Consider the following 14,162-nt stretch of genomic DNA (forward strand, 5'->3'; position numbering starts at 1 on the left):
CTGTAGTGCATGCAGGAACTTTGAAATGTTTAATTCGTAAATGTCTGTCTGTTCAGTTCAAATATCACCTCTGACTAGAGCTGGACAACAGTACTTTTGTGATATGATTTGAAGGCTACATGCTTCGGCACTTAAGGAGAAACTCTACCATTATTATGCATAGTGCTCCGTATCTCTCTATTAAACAACATAATGCTCCCACAAAGGCAGTGAAGAAAAAGATTTTTTTCCTGTCTTACATAAATGTAACACACCAGTTGACACTAACTTGAAAAGTACACACACAGTATATAAATAATCTTTTTTAAGTGCACTGTGACTTGCTGGTCTTATTTGCTGGCTGATTAGTTTTTCCAGCTCTGCTGATTTTCACACGCCACCAATTACAGAGAGCAAAATTAGATATGAGTGGAGGTGTAGAAACAAGTCAGCCAATAAATAAATGGTTTTCTTGGTGTTGAAATTTGTCTTCTTCCATATTTGAGAGCTGCAAGACATGATGTACCAGTACTGAAAAATGTTTATATGACTGCCAGACCAGGCTAAGATGACTTGTTTACATACCAGCAAACAAAGCTAAAGATGAGAATAAACACTGAGAAAGCAGAGTGACCCCAAAATATGCTATTGTGAACATCAGATTGAAGTTTGTAAAGAAAAAAAGTGAATGCATAAGGATACAAGAAGAGGTTAGAAACAAATACAAGCTGAATGAATTCCTGAACAAAGCTATATTTTAACACATTTACAGGTTGGAAATATGTTATTTATGCCTACATTTAATAAAATAATGAATGCCCAACTGTGTACATTGATAGAACTGAAACTCTTAGAGTAAGACAAAAATGAAATATAAAGCTCTTTTAACTAATATTACCAGTAGTGAGAGTTACGAAAAAATATTGTAAGTTACAGACCTTGTCCTTAATAATGAAATGAATTTGTTAAAACAGGGCTCAAATATAATCTGTCACAAACACCAAAAGCAACCAACAGTTTCTGCAGGAGGACAAAGTGTGATAGGGAAAAATGGTAAGCAAAAAAAAAAAAAAAAAAAAAAAGGAACTACATCATCTGCACAACATTAACAACAAACTAAAAGGCGTAATCATTTCGAAACACATTTTAAGGCGCATAATATCATATGTATAATAAGACTCGCAAGAAGATCCCAAGCATGAACAAAAAGAAAGATACCAAAAAAAATTATTTTTCTTAACACAGAAAGAACAGAATAGGTGTATAGTCATGAACTCACAATGCCCCAAACTAAGAGCATATCTAAAAGTACGTAATTCGAAAGTTCCTACTCGACCAATTGTAAACTGTCTAAACAGTCCTGCATACTTAATTGACAAAAATCTGAACAAATTGTGTGTGAAAAGTGCACATAAATTATGGCCATAACCCAAAGCTAGTTGCCAAGCTATATAAAAAGAAATTACATGTAGAACACAAAAAAATTAAAAATGAAATGCTGACAGAGACTGAAAAAAAAATTGTAGGACTTTCATACCGCAGACAAGCTTAAGAATGGCTATTTCTTTTTTTTCCTAACCTTCTCACTTAATGGTAGTTTAAGCAACCTGTTGATTAGAAAAACAGAAATACAACGTATTTTCAGTAACTGAATGTCATGATCTACATATTCTATAATGAGATCTGTTTGAACTGATTCCCTGCAAATCCTGAATTACGCCAAGAAAATTAATTATACCTTTACATTCATGTCCAACACTCCACTGAAAATATCAAGAGAAATCTCACTATTCTGCATAGTCTCCAAAGGCCAATTAATGGACAGCTGAGAAGAAATACAAATCTGCAATCACACGACTAAGCACCCACAACGAATTCTAAATGAACAAACAGAAGAAAAAAAAGAAAAAACACGACATCTTAATTAGTGTACTCCATCCTACCTTAATCACTCACTAAATACAAGTCTACAACTACATTGAAAATTTTAAAAGCATAAAAATATTGTAAGTGGATTCCATTGAAATACAAATAAAACGTTTCTTCATAAATAGTGCTGAAAAGAAAAGGAAAACTTATTGTACAATTGTGTGATGGAACACTATGTCTCACACTAAACATAATCAGTGATATTAATAGAATCTGGAAATAAACTGAAAATATCTGAGATTATGTAAGAACTACTTATGAAATGCTTTGTATTAACACCTGTCAAAATTACAACACCTACAATAAATAATCCAGTGTCCCCAAGTGTAATTCAATAAGAACAAAATCTCCATTGTTTATACTATATTGTTATCACGTGGATCACATCAGACTGGATAATGAAGGTACCAGTATTAAGAAAAATACATATTATGCTCATTAACATCGTACTATAAGGTGTAACTATGTCTCAATGCCGATATGAGACACAATGAGTAACAACATTATGAAAAGGATTGTTGCTATTCACTTTATAGCAGAGATGCCGAGTTGCAATGGGCACTGCAGAAAGACTGTCAGAAAATGAGCTTTCGGCCAACAAGGCCTTTGTTGGAGATCGCACGTGCGTGTACGTTATTTCAGTGAGTATAATAGTATTCAGGATAAGCAGTAGTAAGTGGAAAACTTTTATAGTTGGGAACATTTCTCCTATTCCAATAATCAATGTAACATCAGCCCTAATTAAAATAAAGAAAAGATTTCTGGCATTCTTAGATATACTACTGAGTGTGATTTTCAGAATTTTTTTATATGGCTTTTGTAAGAGATTGAGACTTAAAACCTCATACTTAATAAGACCTAAATATTGACACAATCAAATAGAAACAATTTTCATAAGCTTATATAAGAATGGCAATAGCATACAGAACTTTGGAACGAGTCAGTGTTTAATAAGGTATTTTGATAATCAATAAAAAAAAAAAATTACTGCCTTGAGTTCAATAGTTTTTGAGATATGACATAAGTTTTACACTGTTTATGAACTCGAAAATTTCATTAGTTTCAAAAAAATTAAATAACCTTACCACCAATTAAAATTGAGAACAGATTTTTGACATACTTAGACCAACTATAGATATCTATACTGCATGTGAATTTGTAATTTTTTGCTTTAGCTTTGTCAGAGAGATTTTAAAGCGATTATCTATAGCCACAGGAAGTAATGCACTGTGGTGGTTGCCTACAGACAGTACCTGACGTCACGCAACTTGGTCCTCAATCATCAGATACCAACTAGCAATCAGACTAGTTTGTCCATCTCGACCGAAAAATATTAAGTCCTTCTTTATTGGACTGTTAATAGACACTTCATTTCTTCTGGTCATATAGCTAATAGAGAGTTATAGTGGTATGATGTAAGACGTTTGAGTAAGGACATGAGGAGAAAACATCTGCAAAGTGGCATACAAATGACTGGGTTCTCCACTGTGACAATGCGCAACTGCTTACAGCCATTTGCACAAACTGTACTCACCAGAATTAGCTCCATGTAGCTACCGCTTCCCCGAGTTGAAGGTGTGAGACTTTGATACAATGGAACAGATTCGAGCAAAATAACAGAAGGCACTCAACATTCTAATGAAGAAAGACTGTCAGGATGCATTTCAAAAGCGACAAACAATTGGGGTCAGTGATGGTGCAAAATAAGATCAAGTTAAAAGGTAATAATTTTAATTAATTCATTTTGGAACTTTACCTCAATTGTATTTCTGTGACGTCAATACCTACAGTTATTATTCTGTTCTTATGTCTTTATTTATTTTTCAAGTAACCAATAATAAACAGTATCAGCACCAAGCTTCATTTCATACAACACAGCTTGTATCATGAAGAGATTCAGTCACCATTATTTTATAGTTCAGCATAAAATTCGCATTCTCGTTGTTACTGGACAACAAGGACAGAATAACCAAAATAGCAAAATACTGAACTGCTATTTCTGTGATGAATAGTTTGTGACTATGGCACCAAATATGTAACTTATTGTGCTACTGAAGAGCAATTATAACAGAATAATCACTAATAAATGTTCATGTGTGAATAAAAGGTGATCTATGCTATCAATATACATACTGTGTAACGCAACACTCAAAATGTTTTTAATTCATTAATTACTCACATAAATCCATTTCAATGTAAAATACAGGCACAGACATTATGTTACAGCAATAATTTATTTTCAATATTAAATTTGCAAATAGTTACATGAATGCATGTGCATCAATCGAGCTATGCATTTTAATTGCAACATAAAATACAGTCTTTATTTAAAGTATCCTGCCAGTTTCATACATAAAGATCTGAGCCAGGATGACAGTGACACAATACATTAAATTCACTCTCACAACCTTTAGCCACTGACTTTCTTGTAAGATTAACATCACTAAAGATTTACAATGTAAAACTGTGATAAAGGAACATCAGTTTTAGAACAATATCCTATATACCTAAATTAATTAGTGCACTTGTACAATGTAATCAAAATGTATAAACTCGCCTGTCGCACAACCTAACAAAACTTCGTGCCTTGCCTGTCCTAATGATTTCAAAGCATTTACATCAATTACTCAATACAATGCCTGATTTTCTGTCTTAAACATTTCAGGTTTTCATGGCCTCTGAATAATATCTTAAATTGCTATACAGCATATAAATATGAACAGATTAAATGTGTGTATGTGTTTAAAAGGTTGAAATGTATATTTTTAGATCTGATCACACAGAATGTGCATAATAACTTTCTTCAATGTATTCGTTTTTGTCAAATTTAAATATACAGAATCTCCATTTTGTTTCTCTACAAATTCCTAGGCAAATCAATATCTGTTGTTTCACTAGAGAAGGCTTCCAATATCTCAATTACTGTGGGTTTTTTTGTTCTAAATATATTGATAACCCAAGCACAAACATAAGTGTCATGATCTCTCACAATCTAATGTAGCTGTTTCAGACATCCATTAGAAAATTGCCATTTTTTGTTATTTAATGTAAACCAAAAGAAACTTTGGTCTCACTAAAAATCTACAAAACATGTATAAAACTGGCAATTCCAAACCTAAATGACATATGGCCTTTTGAAATCCTTAGAAATGTAAATTCTTTTTAATGGGTTTCGTAAAGCACATGGAATACTACTATGCCAGTTTTTGTTTCTTTCTATTGTTTGATATTCATTACAAAATTTATGAAGGCAAGAAAATGAATATCAAATGAAACCAACAAGCAGTCAGAAACAAACAGTAAAAGACAATACTGTTCTTGTACTGAATCTTAAGAATAAACCAACAAGGAAGATATCATCAAACCATTTTTTGCAAACTCATTTTAAATTTAATAAATAGGAGTTTTACAAATAGAACCATTACTTCAGATACATATAAAAATATTAACTAAGTGCGTATTTACACGATGAATCTCAGATCTCACTGTAGGAGGTGTGATCAGGATATATACAGAACAACAGAATCTAGGTGGCACAATCTGGAACAAACTAAACAACAGGCATCTATTTCCTACACAGTATATTAGGTACTTGCTGTTTAAAACATTAGTTGCTGCACAAACATCAGTCTTCTGTGCACAAATCTACAGAAATGGCCCAGTAGTTAAGGCACTGGAGGAATGTGATCCACATTAAAAACTCCTCCCAAGAACCCTAAATTTTGCTTTCCTTTATCACTTCAGACAAATGCTTTTTGATCTTTAAAATGACATCAGTCCATTTTCTGCCTCATACTGGTTCACACTTGTGCTAAATAGCTAACAACCTTATCATTAACAGGACATAAAATTGTGTGTGCTCCTCCTGTGCACCATTGCACATTAAGAAAAGTTTTGATATGTGGAAATTTAAGCCAGGGGCAGCTTCAAGCACTCTATTTGAGGGAAGAATGTGTTTGACAGTTCAGCCAAAACACGTTTTTTCCCTTCTCAATTTGTCATACACAATTACAAAAATGCTGAGCGGTTTCTACTTTCCTTTTTCCTGAAACACACAAAACCAAAGTTTGCTAAGATCGTACTCACTACGTCTTCTGAAAGTCGAAAACTGAACTTTGGAAACTGTTTTTCCACTGTCATATTTATGTGTTAAGGTCTGATGCAGATTTGTTATTCCAGTTAAATGCGGTGCCTGGAAAGCAGCTGTTACAGTTTACGATTCAGTCAGCAGATATTCTATTTCTCTTCAAACAGACACAGTGTAAACAGGTTCAGTCTAATATTTGCACTTATCCTTCACTGTAAAAGAAGCTACTCCATCCATATTAGCCAAAACATTTTAAAAACAAGATGAAACCTGACAGCCCAAGCATGTTTCAAAACCGGCTGCATTTACATTGGAGTGAAACTCTATTGTAGAATTAGAAAACTGATAACCAGAAGAGAATTTCCGGAATTGATTTTGAAGTCTTTACATAACCATCCAGAAGGGGCATTGGGAAATCTGTTTACGAAATCTGGTTTCAGGAGTCAATGTAAATGTGACGGCTGAGACATTACTTAGGATTAACTTTTCAACCGAAGTATTTCTGAGAGCTCTTTTGGAAATGACTACTTCTACTGCAGTGTAACGTAGAACAAAAAATAATTTTAAAGGAAAACTATCTTAAATAAAAGGAGCTTTGACAAAAATTCTAAACTGATACAAAGCAACTGTCTTACTGCAATATCAAGTGACAATGCCAGAGTCAAAATAGTAACAACTGTTCTGCTGAATTGAATCAGGGTTCACATGTTTTCTATGAAATGACTTGACACTTCACAGCTTTTGGATATTTGGCTGTGAAATTGTACCTAACTTTTTATGAATGTTTGCCTTCTCCTACATGCAATATGATGAGCAGCTGCAACTGTCCTAAGTGGGAAAGTAATTATAAGGGTATTAAATGTCTAAGAGGGAACTTGATTCCGACATAACATAAAGTAGACAAGTAATGTGTCCGTTTAACAGCTATGGCACATATCGACTGTGTTGTAGCCTTAGCTCACTTCCATCAGCTGTGAAGACACTAGAGACTGCAGCACAATAGTTCGAAAGATGCAGGCACTGACATCAGTCATAGTGTTGTTGAACCAGGTATCACCCTATTCACCTGAAAGAGGGGTAAGCACAAAAATATGATTCAGGAATGTCATGCAGTGATCTGAAAACACTTGCCACTGATTTAGTTTACAAATTCACTGCGCCAGTTTGGCTGGCCTTGGACTTACTCATCAGAAATAGTGGTGATGGAACTTAACTCTAGAATCCAATGCAGAATGTCAAAAAAACAAACCCTGCCTAGATTCAGTAGATTTGTTCAGATTGGCTACTTTAAATCCAATACTTAAAACTGACTTTGTACATTTGATATATATTTCCTGATCACACCTGCTCCACTTATTTGCTACATAAAACTTCATTTGACTCAGTATGAGCCAGCACACTGTAACATCACCAAACAGTCATAACATAAAACAGAAAGGCCTCAATGAAGCTTTGGAGTGTCATTTTCCTTATAACAATGACTAGTACATTTCATTTTTTGTATATAATATATACAAATATCTTTACATTATTTATGTACAAAACACTCCACTTCAACAAAAGTTTTGCTAAAATATATTTTTACATTTGTCAGTACAAAATAAATTGTATGTCCTTAAAAACATAGTAAAACAAAATTAATATGTAAATCTTTGAAGAATTACATAAACAGTCTTGCAAAATCATCAGCAACAAAATAAGACATGATTACATATCCTTCCCACATATCTCTCTCTCTCTCTCTCTCTCTCTCTCTCTCTCTCTCAGCACACAGTAGGTGGGGAAAGAGGGACACCCGAATGTGCATGCACATCCAGCCACCCACTTATGAGGGTGAGGGAGAGGGAGAAAGGGGGATGGAGAGAGAGAGAGGGAGGGAGGGAGGGAGGGAGGGAGAGAGATAACTAGCATGACAACTCTTGATATGCCATTTTCATGTATGAGATGTACACACACACACACACACACACACACACACACACACACACACACACACACACACACACACACACACAGTCTCTCATGTAATCTGTATATTACACACCTAAATACATAGTTTCATGGTCTGTGCTAGGTTAGTTGTTGTTATCATTTATACAAAGAGAATTTAACATGTCATCGTATTCACGCATACTTGATTCGAATGCTTCAAGTGTTTTTGAGATGTCACTAACTTGTTCCGCAAGAGTTGGCTGTTCCATGAAAGTCTTGAGCTGGGGAGCACTCTGACATTCACGATAGAATGCTCCTAAGTCGCTGTTGGCATTGCTCCCAGCAAATGGGGTTTTCTGAAAACAAAGGGCACACATATCAAATATCTCACTGTAAAATTACCACATAATCCTACTAATTAGATTACACTTTATCTTTTTTGTGTGTAGTTTTTTTCCATGGCTTTTAATAAATTTTTAGAGGTGCTGTGAAGCCAATTGCAATAATAACCTTAGGAAGCACTGAAGAGAGAAACATTGGGAAAAAAGCAATGTTAAGGCACAGGGCAAAATTTTGTTGCAAGCATTTTGTAATTTCGTTTGACACTGAAAATAACTGTGAGAGGCATATCAATGTTACAAATGTGAGAGAAATAGGGAAGGAAACATCGAATCAAAATTTTAGTGCTGTACCCATGTTCACACTCAAACCAGAGAAGATTAAGATTTCAGTATTACAATCAGACATATACACTTTTAAAGTAACATTCCATGCATTATTTAAGTGCCACTGGAAAAAGTCACTGTAAGATAAGTATTAACAATGAGGCTTGCAAGTATAGTCTTTTACAAAGACAGGCCATCACTACTATTGTTTTTTGACACTATGCAAGTGCAGAAATTCTGTTCATTGACACATACTTACAAGTAACTGTAAAGTGAGAATAAAACTGTTTCAAAATTAGGGTGATGATCAAACAAATAAGATTTATTAAAATCTTGTAAATGAAACGCAAAGTTTGAAGTTTATTATTCACACCATATTTTACACTTACCAAGTCCACCATAATAAAATCTTCGTTTACAGAACAGCTTGATCGCCTTGATTCTGTTGGTGAATGACAGTGAGGTGTAAGATTACCATTCCCTTCGTCTTCCGCTTCACTTTCCCTTGATGGTTGTTGCTGATCTCTGTTTTGCTGTTGTGGCATTGGACTTTGTAATGGTGATTGTTGCTTTGGAGTTAACAAACTACTGAATGGAACATTTGGAATAATGAGCTCTGGTTCAACTGCTTTCAAAGGATGCCTTTTACTATCTGCAAATGCTCCAAGCTTCATGGTTTCTGACAGAGATGAGGCATTGTCTTCACTGTGAAAGAATAATAAAGACACTTAGAATTCAATAGTGTTACAGAACCATTGGTAAAACAATTTTAACAATTACTATATGTAACTGAAACAACAAACAGTGAGACAAATATTTCATTCTTTACACACACTTTCAAACAAAAATCAAGTCGGTATAAATTCAAGTTTTAAATTATATACTTTAACATCAGTTCACTCAATTGTTATCATTGCTGGTTTAAATTTACTACCAAGTCATCATCACATAATTTGTGAAGTTACTATGTAACACATTCCAATCACAAGATGACAGACGGCAACTTAGTACCCAGTTCAAACTGGTAATGGTAACATTCGTATGACCTGAAGTGGAAATGTATAATAAAAAAATATAAAAAAAAGAAAGAAAGAAAGAAAGGAGGATGGTCTCTGTGTGTCCCGCTACATATGTTTGGTCTGTTTAAATAACTGACATTAGTTTTTGGAAACATTTACAGATGGAGAGATCTCTGAATTAATTCACTATTAAAAATATCTGACTTTGATGAGCTATGGAGCATATAATCTCTATTGGAAAATTTTAGTCCACTTTAGGTACTAAAAGAGGTCTTCTTCAATATATGTCTAACGAAATATTTAGGAAGTGACAGCAAAAATGGACATTAACAGTTTGCAGAAGAAGCAGTTTTTTCATTCAAGGAAAGGGAGAAAAGGGGACTGCACTATTGACAAGTCCACAGAAATTCTGATGCCTAAATCAGAGGTAACAGAGAGCTATCATGTGTAATTCTTCCTTTTATGTAATCATGATGAGTATGCATGTAGCTTGGTTCCTGTTCAGAGAGAAAACTTCACAGTTCACAATTAAATGGAATGGCATGACCGAACATGAAGCAAATCAACAATGACATTTTAATAAGACACAGGTAGGAGAGGAAGAAAAGTGGAAGCTTTCAGCAATGAAAAAAATAGGCAAAAAGAGGGTGAGGGAAAAAGCTAGCGTGAAAAACAAAATTAAAAATCAAAGTTATAAAAATGGCGTAAACTTATAGGAAAAGGAAGCTGACTGGGGTCCAGGACATCCAGTAACTGGAGAATTCCTACAGTGCCAAGACGAAAACTCAAAATCTTCAGTGTCTTTAAGCAGACACCATCAAATGCTACTGTACTGGATGCTCTGCACTGTTACAGATAACAGTATATAATACACAGAGCTACCAAGCCCATTCATTCTTTTTGACAACATAAGTTATACCTTGTTGATGCAGGGAGTAGAACAGCATCTGCAAAGCAACGTATGATAAGGGTTACCTCAATGTTAAATTCCATTCTGATGCATACCACTGACGAGGCAAAAGTATGAGTGTATGTAGGACACTTGGCAACTGAGGCTGCAACAAGGATATGAACCTTAAGGGTTGCATGATGTTTAACATTATGTGGAATGTCATCACCTTATGGCTTGAGAGTAGGCTCTTTAGCACAAATGGCAACATGGAGATTTCCTCAGAGCCAGTCTAGTAGGGTAACAAACACTGAAAAACACTGATAAAGTTGACTGTAGACTTGTAACATGAATCAGCTCTTAAACATACATGAGGGCTGTTCAAAAAATAAGGTGACTTTTCAAATTGCACAGGCAACTTTTTTTTGTTATGTTGGTACACGTCTCAAACATGTTCACAGTTTCATGTTTGCAGCTTACTTTGTTTGTTTTCGACGTGTTCGAGTGTACTTGGTGACTTTTGATTATTATTAAAAAAAATGGAGCAAAGAATTTGCATCAAATTTTGTGTGAAAAATGGAATCAAGTGCCCTAAAACACATCCGAATTTTGACCAGAAGAACCATCGCGAGTATCGCTCAGGAGCTCTTGACTGATGTCAATGATGATCCTAATTTGCTCAAAAGTGTCACAACTGGTGACAAAAAAAAAGTGCGCAGTTTCAATCAAATGTTAAAGTTCTGTCCCCCCCCCCCCCCCCCCCCAATTACAACACCGTAGTGCATCATGAATTTTTGCCTCAAGGTTGTACGGTCAATAAGGAGTATTACCTTGATGTTACGCGCTGTTTGCGAGAAGCAATATGCAACAAAGATCCAGAACTGAGGAAAAACAATTCACGGCTTTTGCTTCACGACAATGCACCTGCTCATTCATCGTTGGTTGTGAGGGATGTTTTGACCAAAAACAACACGACAATCATGCTTCAGCCACAATATTCACCAGTTTTGGCTCCCTGTAGCTTTTTCCTGCTCCCAGAACAAAGAGAGACATATGAGAGGATGAAGATTTTCAGCGACTGAGGAAATAAAACCTGCAATGCTGGAAGTACTCAAGGCTGATCAAAAAGTGCTTATGAGAAGTGCTTCGAGGATTGGAAGAAGCGTTGGCACAAGCGTATTGTATCTGAGGGGGATTAATTTGAAGGGACAACATAAATACTGATGAATAAATCAATATTTTTTCACAAAAATATATAGTCACCTTACTTTTTGAACACACCTTGTATACTCATGATTACTCCCTAAGCTACGAGTCTTTAGTCTCTCTCTCTCTCTCTCTCTCTCTCTCTCTCTCTCTCTCTCTCACACACACACACACACACACACACACACACACACACACACCACACACACCACACACACACACACACACACACACACACACACACACCTGTATTGTCATGGCACTGCATTCGCAACTGTAGAGAGGTGTTAGGGTTGGGTTGGGTTGTTTTGGGGAAGAGACCAAACAGCGAGGTCATCGGTTTCATTGGCTTAGGGAAGCACAGGGAAGAAAGTCAGCCGTGCTTTCAAAGGAGCCATCCCAGCATTTGCCTGAAGCAGTTTTAGGAAAATCATGGAAAACCTAAATCAGGATGGCCGGACGCGAGGTGTTAGGTCTGGTGGGGACTGTGGAGAGTACAGTGTGGAATTGTGGCAATGGAAGCCAGGTTGATTGGTTGGTTGGATTAAAAGAGGGAGAAAGAGACCAACAACAAGGTCTTCAGTACCTTGTTCCAGATAAAAAAACAGAATGAAAGGAAAAATCATAACAATGAAGTGCAACAAACAAGTAAATGGAAAAAAGGGACAATCAAAACCACAGAAATGCAAAAAACGGGATGAAGTCATTAAAACAACAAAACACAGCACCATGGCTGGCTGACCATGAGAATCAAAAAGCCACTCTGCAACACATTAAAACCTAGGGTGGAGGACTCAGAGGGACAAAGGCCACGCACTTAAACTTAGATCAAATGATAAAACCCACACTCACGAATAAAACATAAAACTATATCAGCCAATGAGGTGTTGTCCAATAAAATTAGCAGCAACGAGTCCGGTAACCCGAGATTTCGTCGCTGGGCAGTCAAAGTGGGACAGTGCAGCAGAATATGGGCCACTGTCAACCGGCCGCCCCTCCAACACTCAGGTGAGTCTTCACGGTGCAGGAAGTAACCCTGAGCCGCCCAAGCATGGCCAATGCGGAGCTGGCAGAAGACAACTGATTCCCTGTGAGAGGCCCGCATAGACGTCTTCCACACATTCATAGTCTCCTTAATGACACACAGTTGGTTGTGTGTACTGTTGTGCCATTCCATCTCCCAAAGACGAAAAACCCTACAGTGTAAGTCAGAACACAGGTCAGGTTCAGAGATGCCGATCTCCAGAAGCAGTTTCCGGGTAGCCTGTTAACAAGTTCGTTGCCTGGGATACCAACGTGTCCTGGGGTCCACACAAACACCACTGAACGACAGGACCGGTCCAGGGTATAGATGGAGTCCTGAATGGATGCCACCAAAGGATAGCGAGGGTAGCACTGGTCGATAGCTTGTAGGCTGCTCATGGAGTTAGTACACAGAAGAAAAGATTCCTGGGCCATGAACGGATATACTGAAGTGCACTTAAGATGGCCACCATCTCTGCAGTGAATACACTGCAGCCATTGCGCAAGGAATGCTGCTCAAATGGCCTCTGTGGACGTAGGCGAAGCCAACACGACCATCAGCCATCGAGCCGTTGGTATAAACCACTTCAGAGCCCTGGAACACATCAAGAATCGAGAGGAAGTGACCGCAGAGAGTGGCAGGAGTAACTGAGTCATTAAGGTCATGCAAAAGGTCCAGACAAATCTGCAGGCTAAGTGTACACCATGGAGGTGTATGTGGATGGACCTGGATGGGAGGTGGTAAAGGGAAGGATTCCGGAGGTGGTAAAGGGAAGGATTCCAGTTCAGACAGAAGGGATCGCATGCGAACCGCAATTGTTAGCCCTGACCTGGGCTGCCAATGCGGGAGATGAACTGCCGCAGATGGAAATAGGTGATGGTGATTCGGATGCTCAGGAGAACTACAAATGTGTGCAACATAACTGGTGAGCAGTTGTGCATTTCAGATCTGCAATGGAGGGACTCCAGCCTCCACCAGGACACTAGTCTCTGGACTTGTTCTTAAAGCTCCCGTCACTACGCGAATGCCACAGTGGTGCACCGGGTCGAGTACATGCAACGCTGAGGGTGCCATCGAGCCATAAACCAGACTACCATAGTCAAGACAGGATTGAACAAGGGCTCTGTAGAGCGATCTGCACCCCAGTTGGTGTCACTCAGGCAGCAGAGGGCATTGATGTGCTGCCAGCACTTCTGCTTAAGCTGACGAATGTGAGGTAACCAAGTCAATCAGGTATTGAAAATCAGTACTAAGAACCAATATGTCTCCACTATAGTTAGTGGATCGTCAAAGGTAAAGTTCTGGTTCCAGATGAACGGTACGACGCTGACAGAAGTGCATGACACACGACTTAGCAGCCAAAAACTGAAAGCTGTGGGCAAGGGCCCATGACTGCACCTTTTGGCACTGCTCAGCAACACTAGTACTGGTG

The 14,162-nt window shown here is 37.2% G+C and overlaps 1 protein-coding gene across 2 annotated transcripts in view; it reads right to left on the reverse strand.

Moving 5' to 3' along the window:
• Nucleotides 1–4,123: 4,123 nt before the first annotated feature.
• The window catches only part of LOC126266730 (autophagy-related protein 13 homolog), a 40,678-nt gene continuing 30,639 nt past the window's right edge, over nucleotides 4,124–14,162 (reverse strand). For both annotated transcript variants that reach the window (XM_049971215.1, XM_049971214.1), the window contains exons 4-5: nucleotides 8,982–9,297; nucleotides 4,124–8,283 (exon numbers count right to left, since the gene is read on the reverse strand). In XM_049971215.1, the coding sequence (XP_049827172.1) occupies nucleotides 8,071–8,283; nucleotides 8,982–9,297 (529 nt within the window). In that variant the 3' untranslated portion in view covers nucleotides 4,124–8,070. The remainder of the gene's footprint in view (nucleotides 8,284–8,981; nucleotides 9,298–14,162) is intronic.

The sequence above is a fragment of the Schistocerca gregaria genome, chromosome 4 (genome assembly GCF_023897955.1).
Source record: "Schistocerca gregaria isolate iqSchGreg1 chromosome 4, iqSchGreg1.2, whole genome shotgun sequence".
Taxonomy (NCBI): Eukaryota; Metazoa; Arthropoda; class Insecta; order Orthoptera; family Acrididae; genus Schistocerca; species Schistocerca gregaria.